At 41.4% G+C, this 15406-nt stretch overlaps 1 protein-coding gene across 5 annotated transcripts in view; it reads left to right on the top strand.

The window, feature by feature from the left end:
• Positions 1 to 14403, top strand: part of frmpd3 (FERM and PDZ domain containing 3) — a 648120-nt gene extending 633717 nt beyond the window's left edge. For 4 of the 5 annotated variants that reach the window (XM_038775295.1, XM_038775293.1, XM_038775297.1 and 1 more), the window contains one exon: positions 547 to 3717. In XM_038775295.1, coding sequence (XP_038631223.1) covers positions 547 to 3503 — 2957 coding nt within the window. In that variant the 3' untranslated portion in view covers positions 3504 to 3717. Of the gene's footprint in view, positions 1 to 546; positions 3718 to 3754 lie in introns of those variants that run through there. The other variant, XM_038775294.1, reaches the window with a different exon arrangement.
• The last annotated feature ends 1003 nt before the right edge of the window (positions 14404 to 15406 follow it).

The following is a 15406-nucleotide window of genomic DNA, read 5'->3' as shown; positions in this document are numbered from 1 at the left end:
TTGAAATTCTGGTAGTTTCCTTTCTGACCTTTAAAGATAATCAAAACAATTTGCAGGAAGTCACAGTATTCGTGAGGCTTATCTCTCATCATCCCTCCTCTCGTTTAAACATGATGTTATCAGTCTCTGGGAACTCGTTTAGATCATTTTTAACATTTGCAGTGCACTAATTGCAGAAGGCAGCAACTTGTTCCAGAAGCCAGTGAACCTCTGTGAAAATAAAAACCTGCTGACATCTAAGCAAGTTCTCTTCTTAGGTAATACGTATGTGTTTACCAATAGGGCTTACATTCCATGAAAGATTAAAAACAAATGCATGCTGGTAACCTACTCACTCTAACCTATCTAATTCAAATAGTATATCCTCATGGCTACATTCCAGTCCGTTTATTATTTTAAATACCTCACTCAAGTTTTTTTCTTTAAAGGTTGAGGTTTAGTTTCAGCAAGGAATATAATGATAATAATTAGCATTTATTCAGCTCATATGTTCCACACTTGTTACTTCAATATCATAAGATACTTTATCTCTCTTGTGATCCACAGGTTTGATTGTATTGGCAGCTATGACCCCAGAGTCATCACTGGATTCTGGCCATGAAACAAACTCTTCAGAAATGACAGACATCTCTGAAATGGTCTCAGCATTCAAACAACACCATTTACTTGCTTATCAGGGAAACAAACCTGGCCTAATTATGAAAAAAGATGTTCCCTTCAGTGCTGTTAGATGCTGTGCACAAGCTGCCTTCAGAGGGGTTCCTTGTACAAAGAGACATTGTGAAGAAACAAATACTTTATCTGCAGTTGCTGCATCTAAACAGAGTCCCCTGTCTGGTTCTATTTCACTCAAACCTGGACATGTGACAGGATATTGTACGGTTCACATGAGACCTCAGGTATTCACACATTATAATGAAACCACAAGCAGGCTAGATAATGTTATTTTTAAGCCTGTTTTACAACATGGTTGTCTTTGTTGTCCAAATATTGCAGAAGAAAACGTGTCAAAACAACCAATTGCTCAATCCAAGGATGACTCTTCCAAGAAGCTGACTAGTCCTGAAGAGGTAACAAGTCAGAGTGAAGACAAATCATTTCTTCATGTTGGAGAGGACAGAACATGTATCAAACTGTTGGCAAATGGCAGGAACTCTGGAAACAGCCCCAGAATCTCAAGGCATGAAACCTGCCAAGAAAATTCATTAAGTTATGGCTCAACAAGTAACACTCGTTCTCCAGTTTCAATGTACATAGATAGCTGTGCTGAATGTGATTCTTCAAAAAATGAGCATCTGAAATTTGAAGGAAGCATGCAAGAAAGTTCTGGACCATGTGAATGTCGTTTGTTGAAATCTGAGGTACCTACGCAAAGACAAGTAGATTCTCAGAGCCACAGAACTGTCTTCCATACGTGCACACCAAAGAACAATGAAGTGGCACATGTAAAAGTGAACAATAGAAAGTATCAACCAGCAACTGGAAAGGAAATTTCAGCATTATTCAATAATGACCTTATAGATTTGGTGGACGCACCAACTAGTCAAAAGAATGATCCCATCAAGACTGAAAAGGAAAGTCAACCCAGGAGAACTAGTTCCCCAAATGAAGAATGTTATCTCAGCCCTTATAGGTATCCTATTGCCACTTTGGGACTAGATAACAACACAGCGCAGCAAGTTAGCACTGAAAAGATGAAACATCAGGTCCACACATGTTCTTTTAAAACCAGTATTAGTTCAGAAAAAACTGCTGGCATCCCAATGTGTTCCAAACCTTCCAGCCTTAGTGGTGTTTCTTTGACACATGTCACATCATCTCCAGAAAATGTCTTTGATGCTCAACAACACACGTCTCTTATTCCTGATAAAGCTAAGTCACAAAAAGGCTCCTTGCTGAATTTTAAAAATCTTTTCTCAGCTACTTTCCCAGCAAGATTTAAGAAAGAAAGTGATGAGAGGCAGGAGCAACTTCAAAAAGTGAAACAATACGAACTTGAGTTTCTCGAAGAATTACTCAAGCCCAAAACCAAAGTTGATGTGTTTGCGGAAGATTACTTGTATCGCATTGCATCTGGACGTTGCCCTTGTCAAATCAAAAGTAGCCCAGTCGGAAATATTCCAGGATTGTCCCGAGAACAACGCCGGAGCTGTGATTGTAAACGTCGAGGATTGGCTTGTAATTCAATGTGTTTTCCATCAGTCCTTAGTACTATGGAATCACAACGAGCAGAGAGAGCCAATGGACCGTGTGTTCACAAACAGCCTAAAACCAGTGTTGTCCCTTCTGCCCTCAATATCAACACCAAACCAAAGGGTGTTCGGAGGCGGACCTCAAGTCTGGAGTCCAGTGACTATAGATCTGAACAGCAGCCTGGTGTGTTTTGCATGATGGCACGAGGCGAGTGCCTGAAATTGCCCCCAGGCAGGAAACTGCAGCGACACCACAGTGCCACCAACATAATCTCTGAGGCAGAAATAAGTGAACTGATGTCAGAATGTTCAGAAAACAGTCCAAAAATGGCCGTATCCAATGCAGAAGAACCTAGGAATCTGGACAAAGGGAGTGAATTTATAAGAAAAGTCCTTAAAAACCAGTGCCAGGAGCCAACACAGTGTGATTACCAGTCTCATGTAAACATTTCCAATATAGACAAAAAACAAAGGTCTCCAGCAATTTTCTCTATTCAGGGAGATGCCAAACCATCAAGGTCAGTACCACTTCTCAAAGAAGACATGGCTGGCAATGACAGATGCTGCTCTTTTAGGTACTGCTTTTATTATAGAAATTGTGATGTTGCTGATGACAGCAGTGATAAGGACAAACTTTCATATTCAGTACCAATGCAGCTTCTTCCAGACCTGAAGTCTGACAGTTCAGTGACACTCAGCGAAACGTTAGTTACGCCTTATCAAATGTCAGACAAAAATGTTTTGAATGGCAGTGGGGACAAAGTACAACAGGAGGCAGTATTGAGTGATGCTGATGGCAACATAACCCGAATTAATGCTCTGCGGAATAGAGCCTATATGTTACCTGATGGTTTTATCGTCGCCCAGCAGGACACTAGCGAACTGCTAACCATCTTAAGGCAGTGTACAGCGAACCGTGGAAACTATGGTCCTAAACTTTTGTCTCACCTGGATGAGTACAAACAAACACTCACACAGAAGTTTAAAGAACTGCGAACTGCATGTAGGAGAGTGGCAGCAGTTGACAAAAGCCCAACACGCATGCTTACAGCTATCTCAACTAGCTTTCAAGTGCTCTGTGGCCTCATTGAGACCTTTGTGCATTTGGTGTATATTATGCGATCGGAAAGGCAGTGCAGAGAGCTCCTCTCAAAAGTGGAGGAAGTGGTGATCAACTACACGTTTTTACTCCGAGCAGCAGAGGAATCATCAAGTAAGGCATCAGTACATCATTTAACAAAGCAGTCAACATCGGTAGCTACAGTAGTGAGCACATTTACTCACTCTATGAAAACATTAATGAACAAATAACTTCATAAAGCTGCACACCCATCATTTCTGTACAAATTACAAAAAAACTGTCTAAACACACTCCAGTGTCCTGTGCTTAGTAGTCATTTATACAAACAGTATCTTATCCGTTTCCCTCCTGCTTTATTCCCACATTATCTGTCCTTGGTATCTTGAATGTATGCGCTAAGTCTTCCTCATAAACACAACTAAACCTGTTTATTCTATCTTACTACTTAAAGGTCAACCTTGTCTTACATTTTTGACCCTAGGCTCATCCCCATTCTGATGTCAAAATGATTATGGAGGTCAGATATTTCAACAAAAGAAGGTAATCATCCAGTTTCAAGAGTAAGAAAATAGAAGGATTTGCAGAAAAAGAAAAATAATGTGACGGGTTAATGTAAGAGGCATTTGTTGGGTTGTGCAGAGCTGGAAAAGCCCAAAAGTCTGTTTAAACCGACATCGTAGGCCAAGTGTTAACTAATCAAAATATTATCGCTTCTTTCTAAACTGTGGTTTCTAATTTTTTTTCCATATAAACTTACTCTATAACTATAAACTATATGGAATAAAATGATTCACACTTAACAGAGAGCTCGTATTCTATGTTGCCTCACAGTTAAGGCATTCTGTCACTTAAATGTTGAGGCATTCACATGAAATATTTTGCCTTCTCTCAAGTCTAGTTAACTGTTAGGATTGCAGAATTGCAGAATTAATTCCTCATCACAATAATGATAAATATCTCAATATTTAAGAAAATATTGTGAACTAAAATGCTCTGTGCCCTTCTTTCATTCCACATAATATTTACTAGTAGAAATTCATAGGTCGTTTTTTTTCCACAGCTACATGACAGAAAAACGCACATAACTTGAGTGCTGCACATGACTTTGTTACAACATTTTGAATATTCTTACAATGAAAGCTCATTACTATTGGTAGAGATCTACAGCTTTAATGACGTAACACAACTAAAGGAGTTATGTGAAATGAACTAAGAGGCAGCCGTAATGCTCCACAGTCAACTCTGACCCACCCCTTAACACCCACACATGCCACATATCACACTATGAACCAAAGGGGGGATTTTAACTCCCTCCCCACAGCTGAAAGTAGGCTAAAGGAGTATTAAAATCAAACAGTTCCAGTACCGCTGCACCTGTGCATCAATAAGTGACCATTCATCATTCAAGTAGGTTATGTTATACTGAATTGATGTGTGAAGCTCTCAGAAATGTGACTGTGGAAAAGCTTGAATGTGTGTTATAATAATAATCTTTATTATTGTCACAAGTAGGCTTACATTAACATTGCAATGAAGTTATTGTGAAAATCCCCTAGTCACCACACTCCGGTGCCTGTTCGAGTACACAGAGGGAGAATTCAGAATGTCTAATTCACCTAACAAGCACATCTTTTGGGACTTGCGGGAGGAAACCAGAGCACCCTGAGGAAATCCACGCAGACACGGGGAGAACATAGACCCGGAGAGAACGTGCTGAGATATAGGGAGGATCTCTCCCAAAAAATGCCAAGCGTCTTTTTGGGCGGGAATCACGTGGTGATTTGCACCGAATGAATGGGCGCGATTCAGGTCATAATTCATCCACGCTTAGTCTTTTGTCTGGGGTTTGGGAAGATTCTCACTTCAAAATCCCACACTTGTTGAATTCTTTCTGGAGTGGGGGACTAAAGTCGCTGGCATGACCGGCTTCCCTGAGATCAGAGCGCCCTTTTTAAAGGCTGCCCAGATCTCAAAGCTAAGTTGAATAATTCACTCCAGCTTCACGCTGCGCTGGTGGGGCCAGTGAATCCAGGGAGCTGGGAGACTCCAGCCTTAAACAAGCTGCACATATTTAAATAAGTTTTAAGATTCATTTAAACATGCAAGTCTGATTCACACCCAGTTCGCGTCAGGTACCGGGGTCGGGAGCATTGCAATCAGGTCGGCACCCAGCGTGAACCCTGTTTAGGAGTTCTCCCGCTATTAACCAGGAATAATGGCACCATGCTGGACACCAAGCGGCCAGAGAATCGCGTTTGTTATCCCTCTCCACAGATGCCAATATGTATGTAAAAATGACAAAGCTGCACAGGTTGTGCAAGGTTGGCGTATGATAATTAATTATGAAACAGGTTTGAAAGTAAAACTCTGGCCTAGAATCTTAAGTCATTTATCTGGCACAAGCATTATTGTTTCAGTGGTCATTCTTGGTCAAGTTCCTTAAAGTGTGTTACATTGTCCTCAATTTCCATATCTGGCACATTTACAGTGGAAGTGTAGACCCTAGGTGCCACTTCCTGTTAGCCGCAGCATTCTGTCGTTACTGTGATGAAGGTCCTTTGGAGTTCCAAATCCACCTCACATTCCATTCAAAGCTGCCACCCTATACTTTTCTCAGAAGGGCCATTTCATTCCTGCAGATTGCTTTCTGTCCTTACATTTTCAGCCCATAAAACTTTAGCAAAAACTGAAAATATGTCAAAAGCATTCGAGCCTTAGAAAATAATCCAATATTATATTCACTCCACAAACAGCCATTTATTTTGAAGTGATCAGATTTGTGTTGGTTTATTTTAATTAGCAGGTTTTTGTATGTTTGCATAATTTCCTATTGACTCCATACATAGTCATTCACAAGTGGTGCAGAGAGTTTTATCAAATAATATTCATAAACTGGGATTGTCAAATAAACAACTTCACTCTGCAGAAGGATCATGCAGGAAAAGACAGACAGTTGAAAGCATAAGCAGCAGGTATCCTTGACAATGAAACATAAGCAGCAGGTATCCTTGACGAGTAAATTTGTCTGCACAAGGAACCAGACATTCAGAAAAAATCAGACAGAATATAGAGAGGGCACTTTGACCTTGAACATCCTTGCGGGGGGAGGGGTGAAATCCCAGTGTAACTTTCGAGATATACATGTATGGGACCACTTGGCACTGATCGTACCAAATGTAGAGTCACAGAGGGGTTGGGAAATCCATTAAATCCCATGGGAATGTCAGATACCCTACACTACCAGAAGCGCATATCGGGTGCTCACCAGCCTATCCACTCAATTGTCTGGGAAGATGTCGGAACCAGAAGAATGTTCCCCACAAAGGCTCCCTTGGTAAGTTGAATGTTTTAAAGGAATTTTAAAATAAAAGAACTACTTTTTAGCAGGTCCAAGTGGATTCAAGTTCCATGACTTGTCCATTAGCAATCTACTTATCTCTTGGATGCATCAATCTTGTCATCTAGATTGTAATTTACAATGACAAAAAAATCAAAAGCTTCCATTATAAAACATAAAGACTTACATTTATATAAAGCCTTTTACAATCTCAGAATATTCCAAAACACTTTACAGCCAATCAAGTACTTTTGAAGTGAAGCCACTGTTGTTATGTCAGGCATCAACATCCACTTTATACACAACAAGCTCCTACAAACAGCAATGTGATGATGTGTTTTTGTCGTGCTAATTGAGAGGGTGAATGTTCACAAGGGCATTAGGGATAACTCGCTTATTCTGCTTTGAAATAGTGCCATGGAATCTTTCACATCCATCTGTGAAGGATGACAAGGCTTCAGGTTAATAATGCATCGGAAACGTGGCGTCTCCAACAATGTAGCACTCCCCGAGTACTGCACTGCAGTGTCAGCCTGATTTACGTGCTCAAGTTCTGGACTGGCACCTGATCCTACAACCTTCTACATCAGAGGCACCACTAAACCACAGCTGACTCCTAAAAGCAACATAATAAACTAGGGAAAGGATTGAACAAATATTGATGCATGAAGCTGAATGAGAGCTGGGTGGAACTATTTGTCTTCATGGTTGCAATGTTTGCATAATTTAGTCCAGAGATCTTGCAAAGTTGCACTGCTAAATTTGCCACTCATCACAGGTTGAGGACAAATGGTTCATTCCAGCAAATTACTTTAATATTTTTGTTAAACAGTTTAAGTAACATATTTTATTTCAATCTATGTCTTTTCCAATATAAACAACATGAATAGCGTGAAAACAAATGTGGTTCACCATTTTATAGAAATAAATTACACTGCAGTCAACCATAACATGCCAAAAAATATAAAAATTAATATGGAATTGTCCAACACTGGGTCAAATAGCAACACATGGACAAATAGGGGTCAAGTATGAAGGATGAAGCATGATTATGTGTCAAATTAATCAGTTTTAAAATGCACTGGATGATCTCCAATGGTATTGCACATATGAGAATTGAAGACAAATGTTGTTTTCAAGGTGAAGCTGAACTAGACAGCAGGGGATAAATGGGCAATTTCATGTATCCCCCTATTTTGAGTCATATATTCTTACTTATTTCTGAATAATAATTTTAGTTGACACTATTTGCAGTTAAATAACAGGCACAATCGGGGAAGCAGAGGAGTAGATTGGTGTCTCTACAATACATGCTGAGGCAAGAGGAAACACAAAACTGAGGTGCTATATCATAACTATCAATGAGTGGATTACAGCATTGGAAGTTGACACAGGCAGTTTCCAGCATACATCTATCTAGAATTAGAAATTTAAAAAGGAAAAGATTGCTGCAAATGTGTGTTAGAACATGACAATAAGAAATTTAATTGCATGTTATGTAACTTCATGCAGAAATGGGTTTTTAGTAAGTTATATATAAATGTTATGATTGACCCATGAGTCATTGCATTGGTGCGAGCAAATTAGAATTCCAATATAATTATCAATGACTTGGGGAAAGAGATAAATACGACACCTTGGAATTTTGTCATTTGCACTGGCCTCTCTCAACTGAATGAAGTCAATCGGGCAGGGTGTAAAATGCATATCTGGCCCAAAATTGCCCATTCTTGCTGGGTGGGCTATTTTAAAATTCTTTAAATCTACAGGTTCTGTTTGCCCAATGTGGAATGCACACTGTTTCATTAACAACTGAGACTGCCTCAATATTAGGGCATTGCTTTGCAGAATAATTTCTGAGTAGAAACTGAGTCTCTACTGATATGTCCATTCCTCCAGATCCTCTTAGGAAGACATGCTAGTCAGTAAACAATCAACAGTGCCCTACAGCACTATAGACTACAAACCTCAGTATTACAGATACTCACCTCTCCCATTAGAAAGATAGTTGAACGGTAGTCATTAAATAACTGGTAAAAGTCAATGTGATGCTTTACCAGGTAACAATAAGTACCAAGTGCACTCCCAACAGCAACATGATGAACGATACATCTCACCATAAAACATGAAAACATTCAGTGCTAAAATATGTCCTTTTTTTTGAAGCACTTCTTTGTCTACAAAAATAGAATTGCATAGAATTTACATCAAGAATTATGCCTTTCAGCCGAATAGGTCTATCTTGGTGTTTATGCTCTGCCCACATTACTTCATCTAATCCAATCTGTATACCTTCACATTCCTTTCACCCTTGTGTATTTGTCGAGCTTCCATTTTTGCTATTTGCCTCAACCATTTTATGTAGTAGTGCGTTCCATGTTCTTGCCACTCTCCAAGTAAATTTGTAAATTATCCCTGGTCTTAGCAAAAAAATCAAAGCCATCAAAAAATTAATTAGCAAAAATAAGATTAAATCAAGTAAAAGACTAGCTCAGTGTTCAGATTTGTTTCTTACTTTTCAATTAAAATACATTTATTTTTTTATAAATATACACACTACTATATTATATAAAATGAATATTGTAGGGCAAGCTGACATAGATTTGAGACTTTGAAAGCTTTCTGGTGGGGACCTACCTGCAAATATTGGCACATACAATAGTTATTCTTGTCCGCAAGGCAATACGAACTGCTTAAAGAAACAAAGTGCTGACACTGCACAAAAAGTTTTTAATTTGTTCACACCAGTCAACAAATAAGATCAAATATGTCAGAACATTCCAGGTTGAAAATCTATAACTTATAAGTATATAATATCAGTACCTACCAATACTGAAACAGTACACAGTAGCGTATATGATAGGCTGCAATTTTGAAGAAAACAAGTTTCTGAAAGCTTGTGACATACAATCCTTACATTTACTGCCACCAGTTGGTGTTATAATGGTTTTGAAGGCTTGTTTTATATCTAGCTGATAAATCTAGGTGAAAGATGAAAGTCTATGGTACTCTACTGGAAAGCATCAATGTTATAGAGTGAGACAAAATACAAGATTACTCAAAGTAGTGGTTAGAAATGCAACATTTAAATTTTACAAGTCTTCGGTTTGCAACAGGAAGGGCAGATTGAGGAAGCTATGGAGCTCCACAGTATTAAGGCCCAAAAAATCAAAATCCACCTAGATTTAAGCACATTGATGCTGCACTAACTACAGATGCGTAGAAAGGCTTAGACGAAATAAGGAATGAAAAGTGAAAGCTCTATTGACCGGCATCAATAAAATAGAGAACTCGGGAAACACATGTACATAGGTCACTAGGTCAGTGTTCTTGGAATTTTCAAGCTTGCATTTAACCAATGTCATTTGCAATGTTTCTGGAAGTTTCCCATAGTAGGTATTCTCTTAGCTAATCTTCTCAGACAGGGGTTTGCGAGGTTATTAATTTGTTACATCCCACATCTGTTCCAACCTTGTTATCAGCCAAAGTAATCTTACACCAAGATTTGATAAGCTCAGAACTCAATCCAATATCCAATAAGCTATAATTAAATTGCTGTCTTCTTATGAGCTTTTGTTAAAGTCACAAACTTGTCATGAGATTAAATTGTTCAAAATGGTACATAAATGACTACAGTTGACACTGGATAAACACATGCTCTCACTATTTTACTTTGTTTCATAAAAAGACTTACGATAAGTCAAACAGGAAAAGTCAAATATTTAACAATTCATAGTCAATATTTAACCATTTTTAAAAATACTTAAACATTGTACATCAGTTTATCAATTTGCATAATTTTTGTATGTTTTTAAACATATTTATAGGAAGATGCATTGAAGGTATAGTTGTGCATCATTGTACAGTAATTTTATAATCCTCAGACTTTAGTTAGCCCTATTTGGACAAGCAGTCTTTACCCACTTTGTATTATCTACAAAACTCCACCTCATTAAATCCAGAACATACATTTTCATTGAAAGCTGATGCTAATCACAAAATAGAAGAACACCAGCCATCCCAACAACATACCAGACAAACCCCATTGACCACCCAAATCCAGCTGTCCCTGTCTATGGCTGCCCACATCCTGAAATAGATAGAACTGCTGTACTATTAATTTATGCCAATGGGCCAAACTACTTCCCATTTATTCCCGTTGTAAACCACCCCATTAATCTAACTATGGTTACAATATTTTGCATTGTGTAAACTTGTAGTTGGGATTGTACTTTGGTGTAAGTGGGTCTAACAAACTACATGCTATAATCTCATGCACAATCTCATACATAATCTCATGCACACATTTATTCATCACCATGAAGATCTGTAGCTCTGCTGATTCTGATATAATTTTCCCATTTTTAATCTCCCTAGAATGATAAAGCATGTGAGGATCCTGGAGCAAACCACATCATACAATGCATGGTATGCGTCTATATAGAAAACTGACATCAGGGTGTTTCAGGTTTATTACACTGGAGTCCTGATTTTAACTTGGAAGTATGAATCAAAGATTGAAGCAGGAGATGATTTGCCCCACAGGGCCATCAGGTTTAGGAGATATCACCAGAGGGGCATTAAAATGCTTTGGATACCAACATCTGCCTGGCCCTTGCAAATGGCACCAATGTCAGTTGCCACGGTTGAAAATCATGTGGGAGGGTCAGATGCCCACAGAAACACTTCTAGAAAGGCGAGTAGGGAGGGTGGAGTGTTCAGTTAAATCCCTGATTGGGAAGGGCATAGACCAGGGAAAGGCAGGTCCAAGCTATTCTTGTGCTATACTTTTCCTGACACTCAAGTAACCTTTTAAAAGTGAAAACTAATTAATTTACCTGGGGCTGTGTAGCCTTATTGCTGCCATCAACTTTTGCTGGTGAATTCAAGAATGTGCTGATGTTAGTCATGCCCGTATCTAAAGTGGCATGTTTGCCTAGTTGCCATTATTGGGGCGTGATTTCGCCATTTAAATTTGGTCCTGCTCCACTGGAGGTTGACCACCTAATGCCTGAATTAAAGCAAGTTCCCATCAAGCCTTAGGAAATCATGTTTTTAGATAGCAGTCCCCATGGATTCTATCAGCAATGGAATTCAATAAAATATGCCAGTTTTATAAGCTTCAATTTTAATTAACATTGACAGTGTCAAAGTACGATGGATGCTGTCTCCTTGCCAACTTATTTTTCAAAGCCATTATACATTATTAGATTTTTCAGCAATGTCTAGAGATCGTGGAGACTCATGTGGCACAATATGTCAGTTTGGATGATGCTTGGATGATTGGGTTGTCAGTGAAAATCCACTTTGAGAAACATGAAAATTTCACTTTTTAAGATATCATCTGAAGGTTTTAGGAGTGTTTCTTTAACTGTTAGCCACCTGGTGTTGGTGGCAATGGGAGTGCGCACCTTGGTAATTTGTTAACATGTGTACCTTGGCCATCCCATTAACACCTGACCATCCCATTAACACCTGACCATCCTATTAACACCTTGGCCATCCCATTCACACATAACCATTCCACTAATTCCACTAACACATGCAGCTTGGCCATCCAATTAACAGCTGCAGCTTGGCCATCCAATTAATACCTGCAGCTTGGCCATCCAATTAATACCTGCAGCTTGGCCATCCAATTAACACCTGTAGCTTGGCCATCCAATTAACACCTGCAGCTTGGCCATCCAATTAACAGCTGCAGCTTGGCCATCCAATTAACACCTGCAGCTTGGCCATCCAATTAACACCTGCAGCTTGGCCATCCAATTAACAGCTGCAGCTTGGCCATCCAATTAACACCAGCAGCTTGGCCATCCAATTAACAGCTGCAGCTTGGCCATCCAATTAACACCTGCAGCTTGGCCACCCCATTAACCTACAGCTTGGCCACCCCATTAACCTACAGCTTGGCCACCCCATTAACCTACAGCTTGGCCATCCCATTAACCTACAGCTTGGCCATCCCATCAACACCTGCAGGTTGACCACCCCATTAACACCTACAGCTTGGCCATCCAATTAACACCTGCAGGTTGACCACTCCATTAACACCTACAGCTTGGCCATCCCATCAACACTTGAAGCTTGACCATCCCATTAGCATCTGCAGTTTGGCCATCCCATTAATACCTGCAGCTTAGCCATCCCATTAGCACCTGACCATACCATTAACACCTGACCATCACATTAACACCTGCACCTTGTTAACACCTGTTGCTTGGCCATCCCATTGGCACCTGCTGCTTGGCCATCCTCCTACCGCCTACACCTTGGCCATCCCATTAACAGTTGCACCTTGGCCATCCCATTAACACATACAGCTTGGCTATCTCATTAACACCTTCACCTTGGCCATTCCATTAACTCCTGCTGCTTGGCCATCCCATTAACACCTACAGGTTGCCCATCCCATTAACATCTACAGCTTGTCCATCCCATTAACACCTGCAGCTTGGCCATCCCGTTCACGATTGCACATTGGCAATCCCATTAACACCTGCTACTTGGCCATCCCATTAATACTTACAGCTTGGACATCCCATTCACACCTGCACCTTGGCAATCCCATTAACTCCTGCTGCGTGGTCATCCCAATAACTCCTACAGTTTGACCATCCCATTAACATCTACAGCTTGGCCATCCCATTAACACCTGCAGCTTGGCCATCCCATTAACACCTGCACCTTGGCAATCCCATTAACTCCTGCTGCGTGGTCATCCCATTAACATCTACAGCTTGGCCATCCCATTAACACCTGCAGTTTAGCCATCCCATTCACACCTGCACCTTGGCAATCCCATTTACTCCTGCTGCGTGGTCATCCCATTAACATCTACAGCTTGGCCATCCAATTAACAGCTGCAGCTTGGCCATCCAATTAACACCTGCAGCTTGGCCATCCAATTAACACCTGCAGCTTGGCCATCCAATTAACAGCTGCAGCTTGGCCATCCAATTAACACCAGCAGCTTGGCCATCCAATTAACAGCTGCACCTTGGCCATCCCCTTAACACCTACAGCTTGGCCTTTCCATTACCTCCTAAGACTTGCCGTAGCAGTTTTCAAGTGGGCCTGCAAATAGGCTAATTAGCCTGCCTCACTAAATGCTTAACTATGCACATCAGGGTCCCACGCTGATTGTTTGTAGGGCACTGATTGCAATATTCAGATAATGAGTATGCACCACTGTAGCTTGAACCACCCGTACCAGACAGTAGCAGCCTAACCCTTGAACCTTAATGTGGTTGCTGTAGGCCTTTCATAAAACTGCCCAGGAAACTTATACTTTTCCTGGGGTGGCCTCATATCCCTTCATCTCATTATCAGTTTTTTCGACATCATTAATAGACTGCTTACAAAATCACATCCTCAGAAAAGGGGCATTTCAAAGTGATACTTTACACTGACAGCAGATCGTTGACTACTGAGATACACCAAAGAGGAATTTCAAGCCAATCTGGAGTGTATATCAGAGCAATCAGAGACTTCTACAAGATCTGTCTGATATCTACTGTTTCATATTCAATATTACCACTTCTTCATTGTTATCACTCCACTACTGTCATGTTTCATACTATGTCTTGTGTCAATTCAGGTTGGCTCACGCCAGCAGTGGCCATCCCATCCATACAATTGAGAAGGCTTGAGCCCTGTCTACTATGGTTCTAGTAAAATCCCCCTCCCCTGCGTGGTATCAGCTGTAATGTATAATATGTAATGAGAGGCTGATATGGAAATGTATTCATGTGTTAATGTAGCAGAATTTTCTGTAAATAAATGACAAAAAGTGTGTATTAAATATTAATTTATTTCGATTATAAAGTAGTGGTCTCTTATCTTTGTTGTCTATTACCGCGGGCAATTAATCATTAAGTATCAAGTTGCCTTACATATTTCTGGAAAGAAAACAATCTTAAAGGGCCATCATCTGCCTTGTAAAAGCCTCTAGGCAGGTTTAGGTCTCGTGACTTGTGTAGCCTATTCCCAAACTTTCACAATATTAATGCTAGAAAGGTTTGTACACAACTGCTGTGAATGGGCGGGATACTCCGACCCCTCGCTGGGTCGGGGAATCGCCGGGGGTCGGCGTGAATCCCGACCCCACCATCCTCCGAATTCTTCGGCCCCCCAAAGGTCGGCAAGGCGTGAATCGTGCCGCCCGCCTCGGAGAATGGCGGGGACCGGCGCGGCTCAATGGGCCCCGGGGCTGCCCGAATTCTTCGGCCCGCGATGGGCCGAAGTCCCGCTGGTTTTTTGCCAGTCCTGCCGGCGTGAATCAGACTAGGTCCCTTCCTGGTGGCATGGGCGGGCTCCGGGGTCCTGGGGGGGGGGAGGCGAGGGGCGATCTGGCCCCGGGGCATCCCCCCATGGTGGCCTGGCCCGCGATCGTGCCCACCGATCCGCGGGCGGGCTAGTGCCATGAGGACACTTTTCCTACGCGTCGGCCGTGTCAGCCTCCGCGATGGCCGAAGCATAGGTGAACCCGCGCATGCCCGGGGATGACGTCAGCAGTCGCTGACGCTCCCGCGCATGCGCGGACTCTCGCCAGCTGGCGGAGTCCCTTCAGCCCCGGCTGCGTGGCGCCAAAGGCCTTCCACACCAGCTGGCAGGGCGCAAACCACTCCGGCACCTGCCTAGCCCCTGAAGGTGCGGAGGATTCCGCACCTTTGGGACAGGCCGACGCCGGAGTGGTTCATGCCACTCCGTCCCACTGGGATCCCCCGCCCCGCCAGGTACGGGAGAATCCCGCCCAATGTTTGCAGTTTGGTGATTTTATGCAACATGAATTTC

Source organism: Scyliorhinus canicula, chromosome 17 (genome assembly GCF_902713615.1).
Source record: "Scyliorhinus canicula chromosome 17, sScyCan1.1, whole genome shotgun sequence".
Lineage (NCBI taxonomy): Eukaryota > Metazoa > Chordata > Chondrichthyes > Carcharhiniformes > Scyliorhinidae > Scyliorhinus > Scyliorhinus canicula.
This window is presented reverse-complemented; position numbering and strand designations above follow the sequence as displayed.